Raw genomic sequence first — 13,896 nt, 5'->3', positions numbered from 1 at the left:
TCGCAAAAAAAAAATCCAAAATGACAAAGCAAAATAACAATATATAAAAAAAAAATTAAAAACTAAAAATTGTTGGGGAGTTCCCAAAAAGGAAACCACCCTCCAAAAATAGGCGTATGCCGCTTGAATGTGACAAGCACACGGTATTCTTTAGTAAAAGGCGAAAGAATAGTTCGCTTTGTGCTTATCACGCGGCTGCGTGCTTTTTCATTGGAAATGGGCATCTGTATTTATAGCTGCTTCTGACCTCCGCTCTGGCTTCTCAACCGATGTGGGATAAAAGATTTATGCTCTATTCTAATAGAGTAGAGAATCAATTAAGCGCTACATGGACTGTTGTGTAAAGGCCCAGGCCCAGGCCCAGGCCCAGGCCCACCTCAAAACAATTCAATTTTTTTTAATTATCTATATATGTATAATATGTACTGTATTATTTATTTTATCCATAAAATCTAGGGTTTGTCTGGTTGTTATTTGATTTTGAATTTTTTTTTTTTAATATAATATTACATAAAAATATAAAATTTTAAATTTCAAACAACAACCTAATAAACCCATTCATTGTTTAAACTTTAATGGAGTAATAATAGTTTTGTAAATAAATATATATATATTAAATATTTGAATGTTTATAAAAATAATAAAATTTGAAACTCCAATTTAAATGATAAATACTTTGAGTGTGTTTGGTTATTTTTTGATAAATATATCTCTTTTATTGAAAATCATATTGATCGAATAAAAAGTTATTTATAAAATTTAAATAGTGTATACATCGTTAGTGATATTGTATTTAAGAGAATATAGTTTATTAAGTTAGACAATAGGTTATAATATTATTTTATTATTCTTATATGAGTGGTGTTTGTTTTTCTAAAATAAAACTAATATATATGCATGATTAAAAGAATTTTAAAATATGTATATCATTTTAAATATTATTTTCTTAATAAAATATATTCATATATGAATATCATTTTGTAAAAAATAAATTCATGTATAATACAATTAAGTAAAAATATATTTTTATTTATTTATGAACATAAACTAATTTTTTTAAAAAGTAAATATATATATAGATAAAAGTATTTTGTTTATTAAAAAGTGATACAAATAAATAAATTTTAAATGGGACGTAAGATGTTAAATTTTAAGATCAATAGTGATCTTAATCAATTAATTTTTTTCACTTTTAATTTCATTCAAAAATAATAATCAAAACTAATTTCATTAAAAAAATTAATAATAATAAATTATCATTTGTGATCCTACAAACAGTCAAATATATTGTTTTATACTTCCTCAGTTCAGGCAGGATGACTTCTTTTTCAGGGACACTGTATTTTAGACAACTTTATTAATAATAAATTATGATATTATTTTATTATTTTCTATATGAGTATTATTGTTGATATTTTAAATATTTTTATATCTATATCTCATAATATATGCCATATAGATATCATTTTGTAAATAATAAAATTTTATATAATACAAATAAATAAATAAAAAATTGTTTGTTTATTTATAAATAATTTAAAATTAATTTTATAATAAATAAAAAGTTTTGAATATAAATAAAAATAGTTGTTTATCGATTAAAGAGATAAAAATAAACGAATTTAAAATTAAATTTAATTAAATTAAATTTTATTTGTTAAATATCTTACTTAAAAAAATAGAAAAATGTCATCTCGGACGGACAATTGATTTTAAATATGCCCATGAATGTTCAAACGCAGTCTTCAAAACACTGCAGATAAATGGGACTAAAAGTTAATAAGGGGGTGAGATTTATAAACAACTGTTTATTTCATTCTCTGTAATATTTGAATTAGAACTGACAAAAACTAATCCGATATGATAATCTGATAGGATCCGACATGAAATAATTGAGTTTGAGTCAAAGATTTCAACCCGATTATGTATAGGGTTGACACGAACCCGACACGATAGTAAACGGGTCGGGTTATGGTATATCGTGTCGGGTTCGTATCGACTCGAACCCGACACGACAACCCGATTATAATTTATTAATATTGATTAATATATTTATTATATATGTAAAATATTCATAATTTAATAATTTTCTCATATATTCATTTAAACTAAGTTCAATTTTAAACAATTCAACTTAATTTAGTCTCAAACCAATAAAAACTAACCTAACACGACAATATAACAAAAAATTATTTAATTTGAATGAAGAAATTCGACTTAATTATGTATACGGATCAACACGAGTCAACCCGAACCCGAAACGATCATGAACGGGTCAACACGAACCCGACACGGTCATAAACGGATCGGATTAAAGTTGAGTCTTAACCCGTTTAAAATATTCAACCCGACACGTATCGATATTACCAGCTCTAATTTGAATGTCGTGATTTAAAAATAATAATAATAATAATTATAAGTTTTAAAACGGGGTGTATTTTTTCTTATTGTTTTTCCAAGTTCTTGACTGGGCAACAAAATACTTTAGAAACAAAATTCAGAATACAAGAAAGAATTGATTCGACAGTTAAATACTGACGTTCTATTCATATCACAGTCCTTAGATTTTCACAACACTGATAAATTAACATTCCAATTTAGGTAACAATTTTATTGTGCAGATGAGCAAATGAAAACAGAGTCCCAATTTGCACATCCCTACATCAAACTTACACACACACACACACGCATACAGATACAGATACATACATCTTCCTAAAAAAGTGCATTTAGGTACAAGTTTTGCATATAGAACAGCACGACAATATGATCTTCATGAAACAAAAACACCAAAAAAAAAAATCCACAAAACAAAACATCGAATCGAAGCGACGACAGAACAGAACAGAACATTAAGATACAACTGACTAACACAAACCTTTCGATGAGCAGATACACCACAAGTCATTAAGCTGCTCGGCCCATGGTCTGTCCGCCGGGCGGAATCATTAGAACGACGGGTGGCTGGGCGCCGAAACCCGGGTGAGGAAGCCTACGACGAACTTCTCGACCCTCCTGGCAGAGGGCACAGGCATGGCAGAAGACATGGGTGGCAAAATCGCAGGCGGTTTCGCACTGCTCGCGTTGGACTTCATCTTCGATGCAGCGGCCGCAGCACCCGCAGGTTCTTGTAAGCGCCTCGCAGCTTCCCTGTTTACATAAAAATATATTGTGAATAATTCGAGCAGTCGCTTGAAATTGAACCACGAAGTGCGATAAAAGTAGGATAATTTCATTCCCGGGCGTTGAGACAAAAGGGGTGTTTGTTTCCGAATGTCCTGAATTTGTAAGAAACCATAGGCACCGACTAAGAGCATCAAATTATTGTTTTTTTTGGGTTAGTAGCAATATCCACTGATAGTTTAATATAAGGGGTTTTCAAGTAAGTAATGCCTTTTATTTTATACTTTCATCAGTCTTAATTTTTATTTTATTTTTTTATATTATACTTCCTCCGTCCCAATTCAAAATATCATTTTTCTGTCTTACTTCAAAATATCATTTTCCGTATTTTAGAAAAATTAGTCATACATTGATACAAAAATACTCCTAACTTTTATTTAAATTACATATATATCATTACACATACAATTACTTTAAATACAAAGTAAAGGACAAAAATGTAAAAAACTCTTACACACTTCCACTGACCATTAAAATGTTATTATTTCTTAATCTATTACAAAACTCCAAAATGCTCCATTGAATTGGGACGGAGGGAGTATCTAATTTGGGATATTCTAAAATTATTGAAACTTTTTATTTACAGGTGCATGTTTTTCCTCTTTCACCTTTCTAAACACAATTTATAAAACCATTACAAATAAAAAAAGTAAGGGCAAATTAATAAAAAAACTTATCAAAATTGTATCATCACCTAAAATACCGTGTCAAAAATAAAAGTAGCAAACAAAATGAGACGAAGGTAGTATATTATCAATAGGTAAGAGCCCCCAGAGGGTAAGAAATTGATATCTCAAAGACTCAAACCTAAAATACTAGAATGCTCATAACATAGCATGATCAAATAAATCATACTCCCTCCATCCTAGATAATTTGGGCCTATTTGTAGATACGAGAATTAAAGTAAAGTATAATTAGTAAGCAATTAAAAGTACATTGATAAAAATAATTATTGTATAGTAAAAATAATAATAGATTAAGATATCTAAATAGTTTAATTAAGATTTAAAAAATTATAAAATTTAAAATTTATGACATAATTAAAGTGTATAATCATATTTCAAAAAAAAAGAAAAGACAAATTATGTGGAATCGGACGAAAATAGAAAATAAAAACAAATTATGTGGAACTAAGAGAGATATTATTCAGAAAGATTTCTATGTACACAGTAAATAGTCGGATATCAGTATCTACGATGCACCAAAATTTTCACATTAAGCATAATCAACAATCACAGTTTCGATCACCTATCTCAAAGTCTAAGAGAAATGACTACAGAGCTTCGACAAAAAAATAAAAATCAGAAAATACAAAAATACACTGACCTCCAGGTTGAACTTGCGGCGAATGGCTGTTCGTATAGGATAAGAAAACCAGGGAGCAAGGCAGTTCCAGCCAAAAAATGTGTTCCCAAACAAGTAAAGACCCGTGTAGGGCATGCAGTGATTAGCAAAGGTACCCGGAGAAGATCCAAGCCTCTCTACATTGGTTCCATAGAGCACACAAGGGGCCATGCTTCCCAGCAAACCTGACCACCATTAGAACACCATCAAATAACAACCCAAAGAAAGAGCAATAATGTGCCGACACCGAAACATGTCGAATATAAATTAGGTAAAAAGAATTTGCACATGTGTGGCTTGGAAAGTCTGAACCTCTCATGATTTAGAAATTACGTGTTTTTGTTTTATGTTTTCAGAAATACGAGAGAATCTCATGCAATTTTTAAAAGGTTTTTTGTGAAATATCTTCTAAATACAAGTTCTAAATCATGAAAGAAGAATATGTGCAAACTTTCAAACCACAAAATCCATTTTTTTAGGAGATTTTGTATAATATTTTTTAAAATACGATGAAGTATCATGTAATTTTCAGAGTATTTTATGCAGTCTTTTCGAAAATGCGAATTCTAAATCATGGGGGAAAGAATATATGCAAACTCTCAAAACACAAAATCCTCATGCAATCTTTTCAATAATACAAGGAATCTCACAGAATTTCTAGGGGGTGTTCTTTTGAGAGATTTTCTCAAATTTACACTATTCACCAAATTTTTTCCCTCAAAAAATATCAAATCAAATACTTCATTTTTCTTTTTTATATTATATTAAAAATCAATTTTACATTCAAAACATCACATCAATACCTATTTATATAACACATCATACCACTATTCCAATTCAAAATTTTTAATATTTAAATCCCAACTCAAAATCTAAACCCCCAAACAAACACACCCAAACTCATGCAGTTTCTAATTCAGAAATGAGTATTTTGCAACCTTCAAAACTGCAGGCAATTTTGCCTATAAATTAAGATAACCAGAAACTTCAAATCTATCTATATCAAGGCATAGTCCATTATAACAATCATGTTGAATCAAATCAACTTTCGCCATGTCACAAAATCTATAACTATTAATCATCATGATCAGATACAAATGCAAACCAAAACGCCAAAATTTAGATTAACAATGATTTATGGAACAATCATCATTCAACTTTCCTGGTGATCTTCCAATTCACTTATTATTATAAAGGATCGCTTTAGAATTTAGATCTCATATTCCAAATTACAATTACCGGTAAGAATCAAGAGTACCAATCAATATAAACACAATTTTTTAGATATACTCAACATGGCGTTTCTCGTTTTCGGTTTTTTGCAAGATCAATTGCAAGGATGAAAATATGATTTAAGACTAAGAAAACAACACAGATCAAATTGCAAGCTAGATCACCAATTTCACGACACAATTTAATTCTAATACGCAAAATCATCAAATCTACGTATCAGAAACCCTAGATTGGTCGCAGAAGCGCAGAAAAGAGGGGAAACACTCACAAACTTCTAGATCACTGCTGCAGAACTCATCGGTCCTTCCGAGGCACGAGAAGATTCCAGAATTCCACTGAGTCCTCTCCATCTGACCGACCGGCAGCCCATCGGCCGTCCATCCAATCGGAATCGCCGCCCGAGGTTGATCCCCGCCGGCGAAGACCTTCTTCTCGTCCTTGATTCCTGCTTCTTGCTCCTGATTCGGTAAAAGGGGGCTGGAATCATCAGATTTGGCCATCTTGGAATGCAAAGAGAGAACGAGAGAGCAGAAGAAAATGGAGTCGTCGGTGAAGGGAGTCTGGGATATACTTTGCCCCGATTCGGCTGATTGATTGCAATTAATTCTCTCTGTATTTTTAGTTAAGAAAAAATACGTTGAAGTATTTGTCGCATAGCCGCGTGGCGTGTAGGCTTCAAGAGAAATTCATTACTAGTAATAAAATATTTTTAGTAATATGCGCTTTATTTAATATTTCATATATAGAAGGCGAATTATTTTTATATTAAATTATAAATTAATTTAATAATTTTTATTTATATTTTTGTTATTTATTATTTTGATAAATTTAAATTGTATTAAATTATTTATTATTCTAATAATTTTGAATTATTTATTTAAATTTAATATTTAGAAAAATGAAATAAAACTTCTTAACTATGAGAACGGTGAAATTATGATGTTTTGTGAATATACTCATTAAGTTAGTGTATTAATTCAAAATAATTAATAATTTATCATAAAATATATAATTATATTTATTAGTTATATAAAAATATATATTATATGGGTTATATATTGTCAAATTAAATGTTGAGTCAAGTAATTATTATTTTATACATATTAATTTAATTTATTTTTTTTCAAAAAAAATATACTTTAATGTATTTAAACAAAAAGATTTCAATAATAATAATAATAAATTTTAAATCATATAAATGTCATTTAAAAATACAATTATATGAATGTAATAATTACTTGATTTTGGTTTGAATTTAAGATTTTGATTTAAAATTTTACTTAAATAATATTTTAGTTTAATATTTTATGAGAAACAATATTGTATTCTTAATATAAAAAAAAATAAAAAATTATGTGTTAAATAGTATGACTTTGATTTTAAAATAAAAACAACCAAAGTCAAAATATTTAAAAAATAATAATAATGAAAATGACTTCCCTCAAATACTATTATCGTAGAAGTAATTTCCAAAATTATTTTTACAATTTACATTTAAGTTTTAAATTAAATATTATGATGTTATATTATTATATAAAATATATATATTTTATTGACAATTATGTGAACTGTTATTTTGGATTTGAAAACTCAAATAAAAATGTAATAAAATACATTAATAAAAGAACACATTTATAGCACCAATTTTTCTCCATTTAATTATAGGTGGTATTAATAGTCATGAACACCCTATAACTAATAATCTTTCAAATATTTAGGTGGAAAATTGTGTTTGTTAGGATTTATAATTGATAATATTTTTATTGTGAAATTAGAGAACTATAAAAATATATAGAAAATAATATTATATTTATATTTGTATGTAAAATGATGTGGGGTGAATAAGCTCGTGTTGTTAACAAATACGTTCATTAAAAAATAAATATATAAATAGAATAGTATATATATAAAAATTAAAAATAAAATTAAATATCATATACATCCAAACGAGCTCGGACGAGTCTAAATGTGTTTATTTGAGTCGAATAATAAAATTATTTAACAAGCCGAACTCAAACAATATGAACAAACTTGAATATTAAAAGCTTTACTATATAAATAAAATGTTACATATATGAATTAAAATATAAAATAATATATATATATTCAAACGAATTCGAACAAATTCAAATGAATTTATTCGAGCTTAACAATAAAATTGTCTAATAAACTGAGTTTAAATGATACGAATAAATTTAAATATTTAAATTTCCACTGTCGCACATTGTTTACTTAAATGTGCAATATTTCAATTTTTTTTAAATTTTCCAGCCGTAATTATTAATACAATTATTATATTTTAAAAATATTTTTAAATAATTAAGAAAACAGTGCAATTTTAAGTAAAATATTTGGTAGGCCTTTTCCATGCAATTCTCACTAAAGTCGGAGTCAGGATTATGATGAACTAAAGGGATCCCAAGTCCAGGAAAACAAGGTCTGAGAAAATCAGGGAGCGGGAGTCCCAACCGTAAAATATAAATAAAAAAGGTTCCGTTGCCGGGAATCGAACCCGGGTCTCCTGGGTGAAAGCCAGATATCCTAACCGCTGGACGACAACGGAAGCTTGTTGACAGATCATTCAAAATATTTATATATAGTGAATCTCTAGGGTTTGATTGAAACCCTAAATTTGATCCCTCACGAATTCTCTGGTTCAAATTTGGAATCGCTCTCCGGCAATCTCAACGGTTAGCCAATCTCGGAGTGCGGAAAATCTTCTAAGTCGTCGTCGATTGAACTGCGGAGAATCGATAGTGAAGATGAGGAGCTCACGGCGTAGGCCGAAGGAGATTGATTCCTTACAGACGGTGCCAAATTTCCGAATCGTGTGAATCGATCGTGTACGTCGCAAATCTTGTGCGATTCGTGGCTGATTCCGATTCCGACGGTAGGTATTTTGCTAGTAGTTTGATTTCTGTGTGGAATGGAATGAAGCGTCGATCGAGAATCGCTGTCGATTCCTGTTGCTTGCTTGTTATTCGTTTTCATTTCGGGGCGGCTGAGCGTCGATCCTACGGGACCGATTTCGATAAATTTGATGTTCTGGAGGAAATTTTGAAGTCGGTGGAAAGAATTAGGGTTGATTGCGTGGTTGAAGGAAGACAAATTAGGGTTCGTATTGACATTGCAGCAGGGAGTTAATGATGCATGAAAGATGAATAAAGAATGAGTTCAAAACTCAAATGAGCAGATGAAGAGCAGCCATTCAGTTCCTGATTCAAATCCAAATTCCCATACTTCAATAAATTTTAAAGATTAAATATATTTATATTTATACTTATACTATAGAAATTTGTAAAAAAAATAATCAATAGATCTTAATATAATCAAAATATATCCTCAATTATAAAACTCATTAAATTTAATCTAATTATTAATAATTTTAATAAATTTTGATTCTACGATTTAAAAACTAACAAAAATTTGGTTATTTTTTTGTTTTAATATAAAATTTTATTACGATGGTTATATTCTTTTCAAAAATATATATATGTTTTAATTTAAAATATTCAATACCGTACTTGCAATTTTCAATATTATATTAAAAAATTTTGTTTTTAAATTTTAAATTTTATATAAAATATTATATACTCTCTTTATATCAGATATTATATCATACATGTCATATCACATCGTCACACATGTCATATCATTTTTTTTTTTTAAATAATTATATATTTTAATTATATTTTAAATTTTATAATTTTTTTAATTACACTGATTAATATTTTAATTTTAATTTATAATTATTTTTATCCTATTATAATTATTTTTATTAATATATTTTTTTATTTAGTAATAACCATGCCATAATATCCTGTACGGATTAAGTAATTTTCATGTTAAAATACAAAGCAACCAACCCATGCATGACTACCAAAATTAGTAGGAGCAAGAAAACTTAACAATACTAACCTCACCAATTCATTCATTTCATCTGTAGCCTTTCCTCGGCCGCCGGCTGTTCAAAATCCGTCCAAAAGTCACCACAGCATCCGAAAACTTCCTAATCTTCACGTACCCCATTATCATAACAACCTCATTCTCCGCAAACCTCATCTCCCCCATCGCCTTCTTCATCAGCTCCACAAGCGTTTCCTCCATATTCAGAGCACAAAGCCCCTCCGCCAGCATCCCGAACGACGAAAACTCCGGCGGATGCCCTTTTCCGATCATCTCGAACGCGAAATCGACCGCTTCTTTAATCGACCCGCCTCCGCTGCAAAGCCCCCGGAACACGATCTTGTACGAAATCGCGTCCGGCGCTTCGCCGTTTGCCTCCATCTCCCGAAACAGCCGCACCGCTTCCTTGACCCTTTTCCGTTTCAACAGCGCCTGAATTACGGGATTATACGCCCGCGGCGTTAAAATCATTCCTTTCATTTGGACACTTCGCAGCAGCCTCGTCGCGACCTCGACCCGCCCTGCCTTGCACAGGCCCTGGACGAGCGTCCCGTACGTAACGATGTCGGGATCGCACCCGCTCGATGTCATCGTCTGGACGACGTCGGCGGCTTTTTGAATGTCGCCGCGCCGGCAGAAGTGGGTGAGGAGGGAATTGTATGTGTACTTGTCAGGTTTCAATCCTTCCATGATCATCTGGTCGATGAGCTCCGACGCGTCCTCGACTCGGTCGCATTTGCAAAGCCCGTCGATTAGAGTGTTGTAGGTGACGTGATTCCGCGACACGCCTTGTAGTTCCATCTGATCGAAAATCTCCTCGGCTTCGCCGATTTTCTGGGTCTTGCAGAACCCGTCAATCAGCGTGTTGTACGTGATCACGCTTCTTGCGCAGCCGCTCGACTCCATGTCCTTGAGGAGATTCAGAGCCTCGTCGAGCTTTCCTTTCGTGCACAGGCAGTCGATTAATATGTTGTAAGTGAACTCGTCCGGCTGGCATCCTTTCGATTTCATCTCGACGAATATATCCGTCGCGATACCGAAGTTCCCGGATAAGCACAACCCCTGGATGAGGGAATTAAACGTCGTCACGTCGGGAAGAATGCCGTTGCTCGTCAGAGCACGAGCAAGCTCCGTCGCTTCCCGTACTTGGTTGTCCTTACACAAAGTGCCGATAATCGTATTATATGTTACGGCATTCGGCGAGCAGTCTCGACACATCATCTGATTAAGAACTTCAATAGCCTCGTCGACTTTTCCCGCTTTACACATCCCCGAAATCACGGCGTTGTAAGAGAAGACGTCGGGATCGAAACCCTCCTGCAGCATTAAATCCAAGATTTCCGAAGCATGCTTAACGTGCCCCGCTTTGCACAGCCCGTTAATCAGCGTATTGAACGTGTAACGATCCGGGCAGAACCCTTCCTCGACCATTTCTTGCACAAACGCCAGCGCATCCTCGATCCTGCCGTTACGGCAGAAGCCGTTGATCAAAACATTGATCGTCACATTGCTCCACGGGCATTCCGCCACCGCCATTTGCTCCTTAACCCTCAATGCTGCATCGAGATTACCCTCCTCGATGTAACCCTGCATTACCGTAGTGTACGTCTTCTCGTCCGGCGATAATCCGTGCTTGTACTGCATTTCCTCCATCAACAAAATCGCGGGCCTGATTTGATGCACTTTACACAATGCCTTTATCAGTATATTAAATGTCGAAACATCCGGTTTCGCGCCACAGCTAAGCATCCTACCATGAACATCCTCGACTAAAGCCAACTTGTTACCATCGACTAAGATATTCAACAAGAAATTATACGAATGTGTACCCGGGATCACGTCAAATTCCTTCTCCATCATCTCAAGAACTCCTACAGCTTCATCATATAACCCTAATTTCGCATAACAATCGATCAAGATAAAGAAAATACCTTCACCAAATTCAACCTCGGAGCCCTTCAAATCAGCTAGAACTTCCTTTGCCGAATCAAATTCTCCGACATTCCCAAGCTTCTGCAGAATCTCTTCATATACAGCCAAAGTAGGCCTAAAATTTGACTGTTTCGACGCCCATTTATAGACTCGAAAAGCTGAATTTCCATCATCAACATGACGTAAAGTGTCTAAAAGCTCCTTAGGTGAGAAGTCCTGAGAAAGTGAAATACTTGAAACAGCAGAGGACACGGAAAAGCAGAGCGTCGGATAACGAATTCGAGGAAGTGAAAGTAAGTTAGGTTTTGAGTGTTCTGAAGTGTAGTGAGGAAGAAGAAGTTGGGGGTTGGGATTGGGAAGAGTCGTCAAAGTGTGGCACTTCAGACAAGATGAGAAAGCCATTGAAGCATTTAGGCAAATATCTTGTGTGCAATAGAGCTTACCAGTTTACTCCTGGATCCGAGAATGGGAGCAACTAGGAACTGACCTCGACAAATTATGTAGCTATCGGAAAATCTCGATTTGCGCGACGGCGCCGCCGCAACGGCGGAAGAGAAGGATAAGCCCGCCGGTTCCCAACGTCGCCGGCCAGTGCAATAATCTACAAGATAACGTACACACAGAAAATGGGTTAAAAGGTGAAAAAATAGAAAGCCCTAATTTGTTGGCTGTGAATTGACAATTATACCCAAATACAGATTTTACCCCAACCTCACCTGAAATCGATGTGTTCACACGTGTCCCCTAGCATAAAAAACCAGCTGTACACGAACTCGTTCATTCCACGTCAATTCCTCCGGTGCTCTTCGAAATCGTTCAACAATGGCAGATTGGCTGTTTAACCGACGTCGGCGCCATTCGCCGCCATCAAATTACTCGGAGATCACAAGCAGCAGTCCACTCGACTCACCGTATTCGCAAAGCTCGCGATCTCCGGCACAATTTTGGTTTTTTTCTCAGCGATCTAACCCTAACCGCAACGATTCTCGAACCTATTTCTTTCGTTCCGCTGATTCTAATCTCCAGACCGATCTGAATACCTCTCAGCATTCTGATTTCACCTCCGTCATCTTCTTAGCGACGGTTTTTTTATTCTGTCGCTGCGGCGGCAGCAATATCCTCGATCCATAGTTAATCTAAAAGGTAAAATCTACAAGGTGTGTAATTCTATAGCTAAAGGTGCTCTTCCGAAATCGATTCGATTTAGCGAATTTAAGCCTAAATTTGCATAATCAGTGTTTTTTTGGGCACATTACCTATAAACGTTTATCGAACTGTGTTCTATAGCTGCAAAACTCCTATACTGAAATCCAGCATAATTTCTACGGAAAAATAGGTACAGAAGAGAACCAATCGAACAAAACGAAATTAGGTTAATAAGAAGACAGACTATCAAAGATAAATTGAAATTTCATAAGCAACAGCTTCGCAGAAGATACAGAACACTGAACAAAAACATAAGATTGGAGATCAGAATAGGCATTAATTTCTAGATCCTAAAGCTAAACCATAATTTCAATCGCTACACCTTACATACTGTCAAATATTAAGTTATCAACCACCAAATCCGTAGAGAGTTCGCCCCTGCCTCTTGAGAGCATAAACAACATCCATTGCAGTAACCGTTTTCCGGCGAGCGTGCTCCGTGTAAGTGACGGCGTCGCGAATCACATTCTCCAGGAAGATCTTAAGAACGCCGCGCGTCTCCTCGTAGATGAGTCCGCTGATGCGCTTGACACCTCCCCTGCGAGCTAACCGCCGAATAGCTGGCTTCGTGATTCCTTGGATGTTGTCTCTCAACACTTTCCGGTGCCTCTTGGCGCCGCCCTTCCCCAAGCCTTTTCCGCCCTTGCCTCGGCCAGACATTTCAGAGATTTTTTGATATGTGATGACTAATAAAGACGGCAAAGACGGTTGGTGAGGTGAACTAGTACTGCTGGGGCGGATTATATAGCAGAGCTTGAGGGGGTGGGGAAACGATCCTGTCCGTCGGATTTAAGGCTTAATCGACGGTTAGAGATGGCGATCCGCCTCGAGCATCTGTACCGTTGATAAGGAATGAATCGACGGCGGATAGGTGTTGATTTTAGAATGGCGCGGATTGTGGAATTTTTGTGAGAGGACGGAAAACGAAAAGTGAAGGCGCGTATATTTTGATCAAAAGGCCTGGTTCCAATTTATTTTATCTAAGGTTGTTCGCGTTTGTTTGTTGGGTTTAGATTTTTTATTTGGATTTGAATAAAAATGATTTGTTTGAAATAATTTTATAATATAATATAAATTGACGTTGATATTTG

The 13,896-nt window shown here is 34.0% G+C and overlaps 3 protein-coding genes and 2 non-coding genes across 5 annotated transcripts; all 5 read right to left on the bottom strand.

Annotated features, from left to right (window-relative positions):
- Window positions 1-78: 78 nt before the first annotated feature.
- On the bottom strand, window positions 79-197 carry LOC127251176 (U5 spliceosomal RNA). The gene has a single exon (XR_007838849.1). It is a non-coding gene; the product is annotated as a U5 spliceosomal RNA (small nuclear RNA).
- A 2,322-nt stretch (window positions 198-2,519) lies between these two features.
- LOC127251072 (cell number regulator 8-like) lies at window positions 2,520-6,365 on the bottom strand. Its single transcript, XM_051274632.1, has 3 exons — window positions 6,030-6,365; window positions 4,511-4,713; window positions 2,520-3,150 (listed from the first exon to the last, which is right to left on the bottom strand). The coding sequence occupies exons 1-3, from the start codon at window positions 6,259-6,261 to the stop codon at window positions 2,908-2,910; spliced, it is 678 nt and encodes a 225-aa protein (XP_051130589.1). The 5' UTR covers window positions 6,262-6,365; the 3' UTR covers window positions 2,520-2,907.
- Window positions 6,366-8,252: 1,887 nt separating this feature from the next.
- TRNAE-UUC (transfer RNA glutamic acid (anticodon UUC)) lies at window positions 8,253-8,324 on the bottom strand. Its single transcript has one exon. It is a non-coding gene; the product is annotated as a tRNA-Glu (tRNA).
- Window positions 8,325-9,569: 1,245 nt separating this feature from the next.
- Window positions 9,570-12,477, bottom strand: LOC127250889 (pentatricopeptide repeat-containing protein At3g53700, chloroplastic). The gene is made up of 2 exons (XM_051274352.1): window positions 12,316-12,477; window positions 9,570-12,200 (listed from the first exon to the last, which is right to left on the bottom strand). The coding sequence occupies exon 2, from the start codon at window positions 11,999-12,001 to the stop codon at window positions 9,698-9,700; it is 2,304 nt and encodes a 767-aa protein (XP_051130309.1). The 5' UTR covers window positions 12,002-12,200; window positions 12,316-12,477; the 3' UTR covers window positions 9,570-9,697.
- Window positions 12,478-12,989: 512 nt separating this feature from the next.
- On the bottom strand, window positions 12,990-13,518 carry LOC127250890 (histone H4). The gene has a single exon (XM_051274353.1). It carries the CDS (start codon window positions 13,463-13,465, stop codon window positions 13,154-13,156), a length of 312 nt encoding a protein of 103 aa, XP_051130310.1. The 5' UTR covers window positions 13,466-13,518; the 3' UTR covers window positions 12,990-13,153.
- Between the last annotated feature and the right edge of the window lie 378 nt (window positions 13,519-13,896).

The sequence above is a fragment of the Andrographis paniculata genome, unplaced genomic scaffold (assembly GCF_009805555.1).
Source record: "Andrographis paniculata isolate CXL003 unplaced genomic scaffold, ASM980555v1 Contig38END, whole genome shotgun sequence".
NCBI lineage: Eukaryota > Viridiplantae > Streptophyta > Magnoliopsida > Lamiales > Acanthaceae > Andrographis > Andrographis paniculata.
Note: the sequence above shows the minus strand (reverse complement) of the source record. Positions and strands in the feature narration are given on the sequence as shown.

Coding starts and splice junctions, on each gene's coding strand:
- LOC127251072 (XM_051274632.1), bottom strand. CDS start 6,261: ATGGCCAAATCTGATGATTCCAGCCCCCTTTTACCGAATCAGGAGCAA. Junction 4,714..6,029: donor CAGCAGTGATCTAGAAGTTT/GTGAGTGTTTCC, acceptor AATGGTGGTCAG/GTTTGCTGGGAAGCATGGCC. Junction 3,151..4,510: donor GCCGCAAGTTCAACCTGGAG/GTCAGTGTATTT, acceptor TTATGTAAACAG/GGAAGCTGCGAGGCGCTTAC.
- LOC127250889 (XM_051274352.1), bottom strand. CDS start 12,001: ATGGCTTTCTCATCTTGTCTGAAGTGCCACACTTTGACGACTCTTCCC.
- LOC127250890 (XM_051274353.1), bottom strand. CDS start 13,465: ATGTCTGGCCGAGGCAAGGGCGGAAAAGGCTTGGGGAAGGGCGGCGCC.